The sequence below is a fragment of the Haliotis rufescens genome, unplaced genomic scaffold (genome assembly GCF_023055435.1).
Source record: "Haliotis rufescens isolate VD_foot unplaced genomic scaffold, xgHalRufe1.0.p SCAF_1, whole genome shotgun sequence".
In the NCBI taxonomy this organism is placed as follows: Eukaryota; Metazoa; Mollusca; class Gastropoda; order Lepetellida; family Haliotidae; genus Haliotis; species Haliotis rufescens.
The window spans coordinates 7,860,248-7,876,013 of record NW_025963779.1 but is presented as its reverse complement, the minus strand read 5'-3'; the positions used below and the strand labels follow the sequence as shown (position 1 = coordinate 7,876,013).

Sequence of the window (15,766 nt, the reverse complement as noted above, 5' to 3'; positions counted from 1 at the left end):
GTGTGTTGTGTTTAACGTCGCTTTGAACAGTAATCCAGTTGTATTGTATCACATGTCAGCTTAATGTGGGAGGAAAACCCGAAGTGATGCAGGTCTCAGACGTTTACCACTTCAGTGAAACTCACGAACATGGGTATTGCACTGACAAACCCAGAAACATAAGCAGGGCGAACCAAGATTTGAACCATTTGACCCATTAAACCAATGGCTGATACCAATGGCTGACCAAATCATGGCCACACACCCTCACACATAATAACCAATTAATTCCTGTACATATTATCACATCCCAATGATAGCTGTTAAATAGAAATATAGATCTTGTTTAACTAGCCCTTCACATTTATGTCCTGGAAAACTGAAAACATTCTCAGTACACACATTGTTATAGTCAATATACATGTCACAACCAGGTCTATATATTACTCTTGAGCACATAAATAACCATATTCAAACAAATTGTAAAGGTAACGGATGCATATTGTCCATATATTACTATGAAATGTAATAAATATTTATTGACCACCTACTTTGCCTGAACAATGTAATTATAGCTCATGTAGCATGGCAATCTGTTCTTCTGTTTAGTGTGTTTACACAAAAATTAATCTATTCAAAATGATTGCACTTATGCATTAATCATACAAATACAAAGATTGCCGAGACAGACTGAGACTAAAATTGATTTTTACTTCAATTTAAAAACTGTAATGACTTTTAAATCAGAATAAGAAAGTAATCACTGTACTAATACTTGCATTCCTTCCTTTGGATATAGTGATTGCGCTTAAGACAAAAACTTAACATGGCTTTCAGAAAAGAAGGTTTGAAAAAATAAATGACTATGCCAGTTTTCAATAGCATTTTCTTTTAGCCATAAATCCAAAACAAAACTTACCTACTGTTTAACAATTAAGTTTATTTTTTTCATCCTGGAAGATGTCATGTCTATAACAATGACCAAGCAACATGTGAGATGACTACCCATAGAAGTAACTGACAGAAACCAAGGGGGACTAATATCTGAATATCTAAGGACCTCTTGTAAATCTTTGGTTCTTAACATTAGATTCATGACAATTACCCACTGACTTTCACACTTGGTCTCAAAACACTGCAAAAGCAGTGAATCATACTTTGTATATAGCTTCCTCTATTTGCTATCCTTCTCATGAACATTAGTCTTTCTGCAGTTATATGTGACAGCAAAGATAAAAAACTTACCTGTTGATGAAAGTAGTGGGTTGAGGAAGAAATGGAGAGCTCCCAAAAGAATATGTACATTCCAGAAAGTTGGCAGCCTCATGCTTGGTACAGTCGACAACAGGCTTTAGCAATACATATACACAAGGTAGATTGGTTTCGTAGATCCATGAGGGGCTTACACACAAAGCATGTGTCACCAGCAGTCTGTGCACCAATACAATATCACAGGATATATCAAAACACGTCACACAAAATCTGTATTTCCAAACTAATACTTTAAATTGTGTTCATCAGAGCTTGATCCAGAACTTCATCCATATCAAACACTGCTCAGGTGCTACATTTTGTGCAATAAGATCAAGGATGACTAATCACACACTATAACATAAACAGGTTGTGTCTATTCTCTCAAAGTTAAAACATATCACAGAGGATAAACCAAAATCATCCTATTTCCAAAACATAGCTTAAGCTGATCAAAACTTGATCTAAAGATTTGAGTTTTGGTAGCAAAATCAAGAAATGTAAATTATAAGCAGCATCTGAAATTCACATTACAACAACAGTTTTAACATGGAAGATCTGTTGGTGTAAAGCTATAAAATTAATAGCTTGTACCAAGAAAAACTAAAACATAATCATCCAAACTTATTTTTCTGCATTAAGATAATCAAAACATAAGTTCATAACCTTTTTCTTAATAGTGATGAATTTTCAAGATAGGAAACAGATCAGCAGAAGACTAATCAATTTTGGTGTAGAAATCAAATGTTTGAAACTTGCAGGGGTGATTCAAGATTGTGAACTTCCACATCAATCATTAGGGGTTTAGTTATTCCAATCTGTGATTTCTCTCATCAAACTTGAGTCGCTTTTCGCTGATAGGTGCGTGACTTCATTCCATGATATTATTGACTTCTGGGTTGAAGTTTGCTTGAATCTGTTCCGTGTTGGATTAGGCACATCCCACAGCATGACCTTAGAACCAGGTTTTCCTTTAGTAATTCCACACACCCATTCCACAGTTCAATACATCCAAGTCTGTTTTTTTGTGTATGTGAATGTCACAGTACACCAAAAGCCTGTTGCAGGATGGCTGGTTACAGTACCAATGTGATAAGAACCCTGTAACAGAAGAGAAGGAACTTTCATAAATAATCAGGTGTTGTGCTCCGTGATAGGATTTACGATTTCGACCCTTTGATGTTTATCAAGAGTATTGACACAACATGTAGCGTGCAGCAGGTACGATATCTCGTAAACTCTCTCTGGAGGATAAAGGTGGGGGAGATACTGTAGTGTGATCAGTGTTATATGAAGCAATCGGCCACACGCCTGGTCGTTGACAAACGTTCCAATTGGATTTAACGACACGGCATATTCACCTGCCTGGCCCTGGCATTGTGGCTGGGCACGAGACTACTACCTGAAAAGTTTAGTCACTCAATAATTAGTCATGGAACTTGCCACAGCTTAACACTGTGATATAGAAAGAATAAATTATTAATATGAGTTTGTCATACTCAATAGTCAGACCCTAACTCAACAATGACGAAGAGCATAGAGGTCCCAAGAATTGATTACAAAGAATTGGATGTGGGGAGCTAAGAGTGATTCACATTTAGCTGATTGAAGGGCTTGCTGCTCAGTTCAACAGTAATTACTATTGTTAGCTAATGAATGAAAAGTGCTATGTTAAGTGCTATTCCCATAAAACCATATCTCATATTGACTGTAATGATGCTTTTAAAACACTAAAAAAATTAATAGAATTTCACACATAATTTTTTATTGCCACTTTCTATCTAGTAACAGGAATGATAATTTTGAAAAATCACACCATAACATTTTATTATTCATATGGTCATATGCCTTTACACGCCAAAGATGACATCATAGGGAATTTACTACAATTCAATTATCTATTCATAACGTAGATTCCTTTGTTGAGAATGTTGAGGTGTAAGTTGTATGCAGTGTTCAACTGGAGCTATGCATAATGGATTACAAACACTACATTTAACAAAACATCTCTCAAACTAATTCGAAATCTGTCCGATTCTCAGACAGGTATAAAAAGATCATGCACCACCTGTTCCCAGTGTAAATGTTCAATTAGTAGGGTTATGTGAGCTGACCTGACTTCAAAACACCCTCCATTTGTTTGACTCATACACATTCCAGTGCAAGAGATCTCAGTTGCCAATTTGTAAATGTTTCTGAGGTAAGGCAGTTTGAATTGGATGTATTACAACAAGGTATTGAGACCATCATAGTGCCTGAGTACTTTGCTTTCATCTGAGTGAAAGCAGTGTGTTTGGCCTGTCCTGTATGGCCGATTTTCACCCTCCCTTCTTGTCTATCAAACCATGGCTGGTCGCCAGATTACAAGTAACTGACAATGCATATGTCAGGTTCTCTTTCACATCCTCTCTTTGCTGGAGGCCTACCTCAAAGCCAAAGTATTTTCGAAACCAAGATATTTAAAGTCAGTCCCTATGGAATGATTTGTACAAAGGAATAAAACATACACCTTTAAGAAAAGATCCACCAACATATAGTTAATGTGTTGATCATGGTGGTTAGAATGCACATGGGATTAACATTTTAGTAGAGTCTTCTTTGATCATGTTTGATTAGTTTTAGAATAACAATATGTGATTAGCAAGTATAGTGGAACTTGTGGTCTGCATCATTTCATACAGCTGCTGTTGGTAAACAATAAATAAGTCTCATCAACACGTGCCAAGAATACTAATTCTGACCAACTGAAATGTAGTTGGAGGCCTCAATCTGTCACATTTTGACACAGTTCCTTTCAATCCAAATAGGCCATGAACTCATACATCGATATCTAACATTAGGAAATAGCTGAATCTGGGGCAGACAAACAATTTTCTCATTTAATATTTGACATGAAAACACTAGACAAGAGAAATTAAATGTTTGAGTTCTGTCCATAAATGTGAATCATAAGGTGACTACTATGATATATCCACATATGGAGACTACTATGATATATCCACATGAAGTACTACTATGATATATCCACATAAGGTACTATGAATATTGATATATCCACATAAGGTGACTACTATGATATATTCACATAAAGTACTATGATATATCCACATAAGGTACTATGAATATTGATATATCCACATAAAGTACTTTGAATATTGATATATCCACATAAGGTGACTACTATGATATATCCACATAAGGTACTATGAATATTGATATATCCATAGTAGTAATAGAATATTGATTTATCCACATAAAGTACTACTATGATATATCAGCATAAGGTACTATGAATATTGATATATCCACATAAGGTGAATACTATGATATATCCACATAGGATACTACTATGATATATCCACATAGGGTACTTAACTATCACATATCCACATAAGGTACTACTGTGATATATCCACATAAGGTACATAATGAATATTGATATATCCACATAAGGTACTATTATGACATATTATGTCAGTTACATTTGTAACAGACAGGTGATAACCTTGATTCATTCAGCGACAACATTAGCACATGTTTATTCAGTTATTTCGACTCACAACCATGTATGTGCAGTTAGTGATTAACTTGATCTAACTTTATCTGTATATATTAATGAATCTTTCAATTTTGGTGTCAATCTTTTCAACTTAATATGGTTTAGATATGTCTTAATTAATTTCCTTACAAAACTTTCTTGCTTGAGAATTGACAGTTGACATATTACTAATGTCAGGTAAAACAACTTGATTAGAGAGGCAATAAGTCATCGAAGTTTTAAATTCTTGTTAGATATGGTTCCAAACTATTTATCATACTATGATGAACAGGTATACACATATTTGATCATAACTGCAATGTATATTTTACCTCCTGCCTAATATATCAGGGACCAGGCTCCGGTGTTCGTACTGAAAACATCATGATGTTGTTTATTATTTGTCATCATCCTAAAGCTGGAGAAATACTGTCTGTTAAGCATTACATGTTCTTAAAACCTCATCTCTTATATCATCATACAGACTATATTTCAACAGCACATGCTTTTTCTTTTCAATTTCTATCCTGGTATAGGATACATAATCTGTTCACATTGGCATGCAGACTATGGAGATATAGATAAATCACCAACTCCATCACTTGTATACAACTTACACGTTTATATATCTTGATTGCATATATATTTAAGAGCAAGAGATGGTTACGAGTTACCAAAAACAAATGTAAACAAAAACATTTACACAAGAAAGGAAAGCAAATGGTTCTGTCATCCGATTCCCATATCAATAAATTAAGACAAACAACAAAGTGACACTTCTATTCCACACTCATGTGCTTTACCTGCCTATCCCTAGGAAAGTGCACCGATCTGACTAGGGTATCGTTATTCCCTGTGTTGCCTTCTACATGGCCAAGCATCCAGGCATAACAGTCCTCAGGGAGCTGGCACATCTGACACTAAAGTAAGGCCTGCTGAGGCCAAGTGATACCACCATGTAAAATACCTGGAGTATGTCTGGGGGAATACAAGCTAATGCACATACCTGCCTCCTGACAAATACCATGGCAGGTGTGATAAACCCTTCAATATACACCTACCTTCAGTGTGAAATACTTCTCGTAACATCATGGCTTGTACTACACAGCAGTGTGTATGGTGAATAATTATGCACAAAGCCAGGGTGAAATGAGACCTCACTGAATAAAGAATCACGTTAAAAGAGTAAAGCGGATCGTCAACATGTCTTTAGTAATGTGATAATGTGAAATGTTTCACTTACTGCATTCATTCCCTTCAGAATTTATAGTGAGCTAGAGCGAGTGGAAAGCTGTGAAGAATTCAAGTTACACTGATTTACAAGAGTAAGACTGCACTGTTCTATGGACATGTTACCTAAACACACATGTAACTTACAATGAAATGTCAATATAGGAATTACTGGTATACTTCCACAAAGATATTTAAGCCTTGTGACTGTTGAATGTCTATTTCAGGACGAGATGGTTCCAAGCTTGTGTTAAGCAAATGGAAGATGGTTCATATCTATGATTAATCATTACAAAAATATACCTCACCTAGCTCTTAGAATATTGTCCTTTCACCACATTCAGCGTAGATGATTCCTATTTGTATGGCCATTCTCTGTATGTAGGTAGCGAACGTATTGCTCTCTGCCCCTTTAAGACAGGCATGGCAGTCCCACTTGACTGTGGCTTGCAGCAGTAGAAAGCACAAGCAATGAATTATTCAAACTATCAACTGCTAACAGTTCAAATGGTGTGAAACTCACAAGCGTTTAAGAAGCATATTTTTTCTAAATATTACCTTTCTGCTGCTGTCAATGTCATATCGTTAATATATTTATGACGTATTCACTCATCAAAGTGCATAAAGATAACTCACTCTCCGCCCCATTCCAAATCACTTATTTCAAACAAAGTCTCTCCACTGTTGCATAGCCTATTCCACCTATCCAGAACTCATCAATCACAACACTTATTGACCATGTTTGAAGACATTACAATATGTTGTATGAATAATCATAATTTATACATTAAATTCCTCAAGACTTAACACATCAAAAAGGAATTTGACTAAGTCATGGAGTTAATGATGCTAGTTTCATTGTGCATGCATGCAGTTGAAAAACTTCAAAGTTACTCAATTGAAATGTGATACCATTTGATTATTTGTCGACTACTGTGATGCAAATGGATTGTTGCACACTGATATGACAACCTTTAACACTGTAGTGAAAAGGGGCAAGTGTAACAGTGAATATTATCCTACCCTATTTTTTATCCCGGGGATGAAATTCTCTAGTGTCAGGATGATTCTCCCAAGTGAATTTGAACCCATACCAGTGTGGCACTAAGGTAGGATACTATACTCTAGACTAAAACTTCCCCCAGGAAAATATTTAGGTAGGATATAATCCTTGCTTACACAAGTACCCTCATCACTTGTTTGTTGTTCATGTTGTGTGGCTGTATGCAATTCATACACATTATTTAGTGTGGCATACAGTAATGGGAAACTACAGATGTCCATGCTACATACAATGAATGTGTAATACCAGTCATATAGCAGTGTTCCTCTCGGTCTAATACAGCCTTCCCCTCAGTCTAGTACAGTGTTCCCCTCAGTCTAGCACAGTGTTCCCCTCAGACTAGTACAGTGTTCCCCTCAGTCTAGTACAGTGTTCTCCTCGGTCTAGTACAGTGTTCCCCTCAGACTAGTACAGCCTTCCCCTCAGTCTAGTACAGTGTTCCCCTCAGACTAGTACAGTGTTCCCCTCAGACTAGTACAGCCTTCCCCTCAGTCTAGTACAGTGTTCCCCTCAGTCTAGTACAGTGTTCCCTTCAGTCTAGTACAGTGTTCCCCTCAGACTAGTACAGTGTTCCCCTCAGTCTAGTACAGCCTTCCCCTTAGACTAGTACAGTGTTCCCCTCAGTCTAGTACGGCCTTCCCCTCAGTCTAGTACAGTGTTCCCCTCAGACTAGTACAGCCTTCCCCTCAGTCTAGTACAGTGTTCCCCTCAGACTAGTACAGTGTTCCCCTCAGTCTAGTACGGCCTTCCCCTCAGTCTAGTACAGTGTTCCCCTCAGACTAGTACAGCCTTCCCCTCAGTCTAGTAGTGTTCCCCTCAGACTAGTACAGTGTTCCCCTCAGTCTAGTACAGTGTTCCCCTCAGACTAGTACAGTGTTCCCCTCAGACTAGTACAGCCTTCCCCTCAGTCTAGTACAGCATTCCCCTCAGTCTAGTACAGTGTTCCCCTCAGACTAGTACAGCCTTCCCCTCAGTCTAGTACAGTGTTCCCCTCAGACTAGTACAGTGTTCCCCTCAGATTAGTACAGTGTTCCCCTCAGTCTAGTATAGTGTTCCCCTCAGACTAGTACAGTGTTCCCCTCAGTCTAGTACAGTGTTCCCCTCAGTCTAGTATAGTGTTCCCCTCAGACTAGTACAGTGTTCCCCTCAGTCTAGTACTGTTCCCCTCAGACTAGTACAGCCTTCCCCTCAGACTAGTACAGCCTTTCCCTCAGTCTAGTACAGTGTTCCCCTCAGACTAGTACAGTGTTCCCCTCAGTCTAGTACAGTGTTCCCCTCAGACTAGTACAGTGTTCCCCTCAGTCTAGTACAGTGTTCCCCTCAGTCTAGTACAGTGTTCCCCCCAGACTAGTACAGTGTTCCCCTCAGTCTAGTACAGTGTTCCCCTCAGACTACTACAGTGTTCCCCTCAGACTAGTACAGTGTTCCCCTCAGTCTAGTACAGTGTTCCCCTCAGACTAGTACAGTGTTCCCCTCAGTCTAGTACAGTGTTCTCAGTCTAGTACAGCCTTCCCCTCAGTCTAGTACAGTGTTCCCCTCAGTCTAGTACAGTGTTCCCCTCAGACTAGTACAGTGTTCCCCTCAGTCTAGTACAGTGTTCCCCTCAGACTAGTACAGCCTTCCCCTCAGTCTAGTACAGTGTTCCCCTCGGTCTAGTACAGTGTTCCCTTCAGTCTAGTTTAGTGTTCCCTTCGGTCTAGTACAGCCTTCCCCTCAGTCTAGTACAGTGTTCCCCTCAGTCTAGTACAGTGTTCCCCTCAGTCTAGTACAGTGTTCCCCTCGGTCTAGTACAGTGTTCCCTTCAGTCTAGTTTAGTGTTCCCTTCGGTCTAGTACAGCCTTCCCCTCAGACTAGTACAGTGTTCCCTTCAGTCTAGTACAGTGTTCCCCTCAGACTAGTACAGTGTTCCCTTCAGTCTAGTATAGTGTTCCCTTCGGTCTAGTACAGCCTTCCCCTCAGTCTAGTACAGTGTTCCCCTCAGACTAGTACAGCCTTCCCCTCAGACTAGTACAGTGTTCCTTTCAGTCTAGTACAGTGTTCCCCTCAGACTAGTACAGTGTTCCCTTCAGTCTAGTACAGTGTTCCCTTCAGTCTAGTATAGTGTTCCCTTCGGTCTAGTACAGTGTTCCCCTCAGTCTAGTACAGTGTTCCCCTCAGACTAGTACAGCCTTCCCCTCAGACTAGTACAGTGTTCCCTTCAGTCTAGTATAGTGTTCCCTTTGGTCTAGTACAGTGTTCCCCTCAGTCTAGTACAGTGTTCCCCTCAGTCTAGTACAGTGTTCCCCTCAGACTAGTACAGTGTTCCCTTCAGTCTAGTATAGTGTTCCCTTCGGTCTAGTACAGCCTTCCCCTCAGTCTAGTACAGTGTTCCCCTCAGTCTAGTACAGCCTTTCCCTCAGTCTAGTACAGGGTTCCCTTCAGTCTAGGACAGTGTTCCCCTTCATATAGTACAGTGTTCTCCACAGTCTGGTGTTCCCCTGGGTCTAGTAGTATTCCCCTCATTCAAGTACAGTCTTCCCCTTGGTCTAGTAAAGTGTCATCTTCCTGAGGCAAGGGAGTTAACTGACTGTAAAAGTCTAGTTTCCACCATTGCCAATCTAGGCTGGAATTATGGAGTTATATTTTGGCTGGACTAACGAGGCTATGCATAGTCCAATCAAAATATACATCCGGTTTGTAAACAACAAGGATTTGAACGTGCAGACTGCAGGATTTGCAAAGTATATGTGTACCGTCAACTAGGCATCAACAGATATTTTCCAAATATTTTCATGTTTTTAATCAAGGTACTCACGTGATTTGATGCATTTCATGAGGTAAGACCCGTTTTATTACAAAACAGGTTTTGATCATCGAACAGATCATTCTTGCTGGGCAATGCCATTTTGTTTGAAACAAATGCGAGTGATATGAAAGGTGGAATCTGATTGGTCAAGAGAGGGGCATAGAAGGGACATAACTCATAACAGCCACTGGTGGTGCTACGATCATACCAGAAATTCCAGCCTAGTTCGGCAAAGGTAGAAACTAGACTTCTAGAGTCAGTTAACTCCCTTCCCTCGGGAAGATGTTAAAGTGTTTTCTCCAATCCAGTATAGTGTTCTGTCTAGTCTAGTACAGTGTATCTAATTTGGAGTTGTTACAAATGGAGAAGGCATACTCCTCTTGTCCTGACATGAAGGTGTTGATAAAACCATGTGCAATGTCAGCGTTAGGACTGTACTCTGCTAAGTGTCAGAAAAATTTAAAGGTCAGACGGGTGAGGAGGGTTTGATGAAACACCCTATTCTATTTTTGATTCAGGGTATCATATTGCACTACAAGAATCTGATTGAGTACACTGTGCACAGGATAGCTGTATCTGCTAATGTTGGGCAGACACACAAGTATTCAGATGTCAGCATGTCACTAGATCTTGTCTGCCATTACAGCCTTTACTGTTCACTTTGGTTCAGTTTGCAAGCTCAGTAGGGGACTTATCAAATCTCGAACTGACCTTGTATTCAAACTACCATGCATTCCATGAACAAACATTGTTTATCATATAACTACATGTGTCAGCATGATGTAGATTTTTTTTCTTCAAGCATTTATTTGTACCTTCAATACCTGCTTTAAAGATCTGTGACCTTTAACGTTATATACACCGATACCATCATTACTGTACTGCTCTATATGTCTTTGTCTGACTTGGTATGACTTTGTACAACTTATGCAATTAATCATACCAAAATATAATTTTATGCTATCAAAATTAGTGTTTTTTTAAATGTTCAATTCTTAACTAAGATTGACATAATCGTTTAACTGAATTTTTGAATGGGCAGTATTTTAATCCTAAAGGGAAATATGGATCACTCTTTCCCAATGATAAAAGCAACCGTCCAACCTGTTGATTCCATTCCTGGAATTAGAAATACAATAGAACACGGATGTAACGATCACGGATAGAGCGAACAAACGAACCGTTAAAAAAACCTCGATTTATCTCCTATATATTATCATATATAAATTACGCACATAACACTCTACAGTGAACTAACAGATATAGCGAAGTGATATCTGATCACCGACAAGCCCATCTACCACAAATTAGTGACTCGTATAGCGAACTGAGAAATCTCACTCAGTGTCAAGTGTCACTGACAATTCAACCTTGTTAAACTTGCATTATGTTAATCTTACATGTCCATGTAATTTAAACCAATCTTGTCTGTAAAACAAACAGTGATCCTACACTTGGATCAAAATGTTTTGAAGTTGTATCATTGGGTATTTTTTAACTGAATCGTGTATAAACGTGTATGTGTGTATTGTGTTTTGCTTTAGCCAAGATGGCGTACATTTCCAAACGAAAACGTATACAACGTATATAACGAACTGGTTTCTCCGGTCCCTTGTAGTTTGTTATATCCATGTTCTACTGTAATGGACTTACAAACAAGTAAAAGAAAAACTTATCGACAGAAACTTCAGAAACTTTCTGGGGCGGTGTGGTAGCTTAGTGGTTTAAGTGTTTACTTGTCATGGCAAAGACCTGGGTTTGATTCCCAACATGTTACAATATGTGTAAGACCCATTTCTGGTTTTCCCTGCTGTGATATTGCTGGAATATTGCTAAAAGTGGCAGAAAACCACACTCACTCACTTTAATTTTTTTGGACAATAACTAAAATATACCAAATAGATGTATCATAGAAACAGCAATCCACTGCACCATACACACCAGTCAACGCAGATCTCTCCATATTATTCTGTACCTTATAAAAGGGCCCATCATTTAGTGCTACCAGTTTTTACAGGTGTTAATTAACTGAACCATTTGTCACCAATTTGTGATTCTCATGTTTTTGAAATAATAGCTAAATACCAAGTCTTGTTCCAACAAATAGGAAATTCAACTGATGTTTTACACAGGATGCACGAGTCATGACTACATGTACAGGATACTTGAAGCTTTCTATAACATGTTGACCAGTTCGGTCTTTACAAACAAAGCACTGTCCTCTTATACTGACATACATTCACAATACCTCATGACAAGATCTATTTCAAGTATTTGTGAATAATAATAATAATTATCATAATCATAATAAAAAATCATTTGATCATTAACAATTTACTTTTGGACATATGACAAAACACATTTATCAAACAATTGCAATATAAAAGCAATAATGAAAAAACATAAATTGACATCCCTGGTTACTTCCTAGTTAACTCTGAGATGTTTGAAACATTTGGATGCTATATAATACGAATTAATATGAATGGCTATGAGTTGTTGCTAAAACAATTCTGCCATATTGACACAATCTATCAAACCAGCAAAGAAACAAATAATAACACTAATTAGAAGTTAAATTACTTTGCCATTTCCCCTTTCATCTTTCAGTTTCATCATTCTAATTATCAGATTCAATGTACATTTGAAATGAGAAAAGTTAATTAATGATAAAAAATTCACTCAAACATGTTGTAACTAAAACAATTCAATTATCACAACACAGAAATAAGCCACTGCAATGAGTTGATTTTACATCCCCTGTGGGAGACGATAAAATGAACTGAAAATTAAGTATTCATGTAAGAAAAATTAAAAACAAAAAAGCAGTTTCTACAGGTTTAATGTAGCAATTTTCTCTACTTCCATGATCCAAGTGCTAATTCTATGAGCAAAATATGCCCACTCCCAGATTCTCAAGGAGTAACTGCTAACGCTTACTAGTAACAGTTTGTCTGACATTATTATATTGGCAGGTATCATTAATACAAATTAAAGAATCGTTGCTATTTTGACCTTTGATAAGATTCTTGTTATATACTTTTAAGTAATATAGATCTGACAATATGATTTTTACCTTTTAATCACAATGCCCTTTATGATTTAATTATTACACTATTGATAAAATATGAAAGTAAAAAATAATAACAATCAAAATGGGGAAAAAATATGCGATTTCATATTCCAAGGCTTAAATCACCCTTGTGTAAATAAGGCATGGGGTATTTATGAAGAATACACAATCTCCTTGAGTACTAAATATAATCCTTGTGGTGAGAATGAAATGATACTAAACACACAATCCCAAATGAAACAACACTCCTGTGAGCTACCATTATAACATGAGTAGGACAACAATATTAGACATGGATCGTGTAAGCCATACTCACCTTGCCTGAGCCCAGTGTGACTCTCACTGTCCCCATTCAGACTACAGTGATAATGGCATGCCACATCCCACTGTTACATCATAAAATCCGTCCTTGTCATTGACTCAACACCTCTGTCTTGACTACAATAGAGTACCGCTGCTCTCCAATTACAGTCTCACATCCCAAAGCCACAGATCTGACCAATCGCATCCTGTAGCCCTCTCGTTACCTGTTTTCCCTTTGGGCACGTGGGTAGCAAGGGTTTGAATTTTACGCAAAGCCTCGAATCAATACGTTAATCCTTCCTAAAAAGTCGCTTAGGCAAAGCAGGCATACCTTTCCCAACCACGAGCATTCTCAACTGTCAGGCTGAGGCGGTGAAAGCGGCTGTAGTGAAGTGAGGTGTTTAGTCACATGCTATGTAAACTATCTATCCAACATAGTTTATCATCACAATTGGCCATGTATTGACAAGCAAAAAGACCAGAATCTGAAGATTATGCCCTCCTTCAAGCTTGCTAAGTGTAAGTTTACACAAGCGGTCGATATTCAACAGACCAGGGACAAGCGTATAGGCAAATGCACCATGTCACTGTAGTGCCTTTTGACACCCTCGGTATCATCTATTTACAGTTGTGCAATTGCCGTAATTTCAGCTTCCGTTTCATTCATTATTCTTGTTATATCTTTATGACTCAAGCTTTTTATCCTGTCAATTTGGTGGAGTTTGAGTAAAGTTCACAAGTTACAGTTCCATTGGAGCATGTTAATGTCATGAAATATTCCACTTGGTTCAGCCTCGTGTTGATGTCTGACTTCCCTGAAAGCTGCCTTGCATCAAACAACCTCTTACTACAGCCCTGGCTCCTGCAAAACATCCTCAAGCTGGGGACCAGTTTCACTATTATTGATCATGTCTACATTAAGCTTGTCTTGTGTCACATTTAGAAATGTAAAATTTAGACGTATTAAAGTCATTCAAACAAAATGAAGCTCTTTTAAGATCCAAAGGACGATATTGATTTTTTTGTTACCTAAAACCTCCATGGCGAACATGTAGAAAAACTCCCGAGACAGAAGCAAACCCAATACTATTATTGACTTTTATTATATGCCTAAAACATCAGTATGAATACAGAAATACTACACACAAAAATGTGCCAGAAAACTATCTAGTCAGTAAATAAAGTCAGTAAATGATATTTTCCAGAATTTTAAATTACCACTTTTACACCTGGCATTTGTCCAAACAGTTTAACACATTAGGGAGGTTGTTAGAATCAATATTGGTTACAAGGTTTACTGAACTAGCTGAACATAATCACTATCAAGGTGCATTGGACAACACAGGTCTGTCAATATAATCAAACTATATTGACCAACCAGCTTCACATCACAACAATGCTACATGACACATTGTGCAACAATGTCAACAGTTCAGATAAAAGTGACAAGGAAACTGCCCTTCCTAGGAGATTGAATACTCTATGGATCCTGCAAACTCCCCATGGAGCCAGAGTAAAACAGTGATCAAATCCCCAGTATTGTCATTGTACTAAGATGTGCAAGCCATACACCATTTAGCCAGTCATGTGAATCGGACCATGATAAGAACACTTTCTTTGCAGATCCTACCTCATGTTTGATTCAAGAAGACAAAATTTAATCGGTCCTTGTATTCTATGACAGAAATCAATATGCAAATCGGCTGTAAACTGGTAATGAAAACGATAACGGAATGTTAAGTGATAAAGTAATTAGAAAAACCAGCACACAAATTGTTATTGCAAATATCTTGTAAGCATAAAAATCAGATGACTATTCAATACATTAGCACTCACATGACACAAGTGATATTATAAGTATCTAGTTAGTGTCATCTCAGGAACATCTGAGACACATGAGAACACACTTACTCACATTATATATTATTCACAGATCCTTATACACCTTTGCTGAAAAGTTCTGCTTTTTTAATAGAAACTGAGATTCAGTGATTTCATATGACCGAACCTCTATGAGTGAGTTTGGTTTAACACCACATTCAGCAGTATTTCAGTCGTATCACAGTGTGAACTTGAGGTGGGAGCAAAGTTTGAAAGGAAGGAGGTCGTTGACCACTTTGGTGAAACCCACAAGCACAGGAATAATGCTGACAAACCAAGACACATAATCAGGGTAAATTGGGATTCAAACCCACGATCACTATTTTCTGTGAAGTGTGATACCTTAGATGACTTTGCGACACCTGCCAATCAATCTTGATATAAGCCAGGTACCAGTACTCATGTAAAATTGTATAACACCAAATACTCATAAGCCATTGTCATTTTAAGAAATCTACACTTGGAGCTCTCTTCCCATTTGAAGATTACCCTCATCTGCATAACTGATTATATCAGTAATGGTGACAAAACACATCCCCCTGTAATTCAATTCACATGTGTTTGTAACACCTTTTGTAGTGACAGGATGAATTTACGAAACTACAAAATATATGAAAATAACTTGTCCCAGCAGCATAATTAACCACCATTAAACTTCACAAG

General features: G+C 37.9%; 1 protein-coding gene across 7 annotated transcripts in view; it reads right to left on the bottom strand.

The window, feature by feature from the left end:
- LOC124136675 (zwei Ig domain protein zig-8-like) overlaps positions 1-15,766 on the bottom strand; it is a 229,326-nt gene that overhangs the window by 61,152 nt on the left and 152,408 nt on the right. For 4 of the 7 annotated variants that reach the window (XM_046502654.2, XM_046502655.2, XM_046502657.2 and 1 more), the window contains one exon: positions 1,225-2,331. In XM_046502654.2, the coding sequence (XP_046358610.2) occupies positions 1,225-1,306 (82 nt within the window). In that variant the 5' untranslated portion in view covers positions 1,307-2,331. Of the gene's footprint in view, positions 1-1,224; positions 2,332-5,829; positions 5,913-6,306; positions 6,436-13,235; positions 13,794-15,766 lie in introns of those variants that run through there. The other 3 variants (XM_046502656.2, XM_048401505.1, XM_048401474.1) reach the window with 3 other exon arrangements.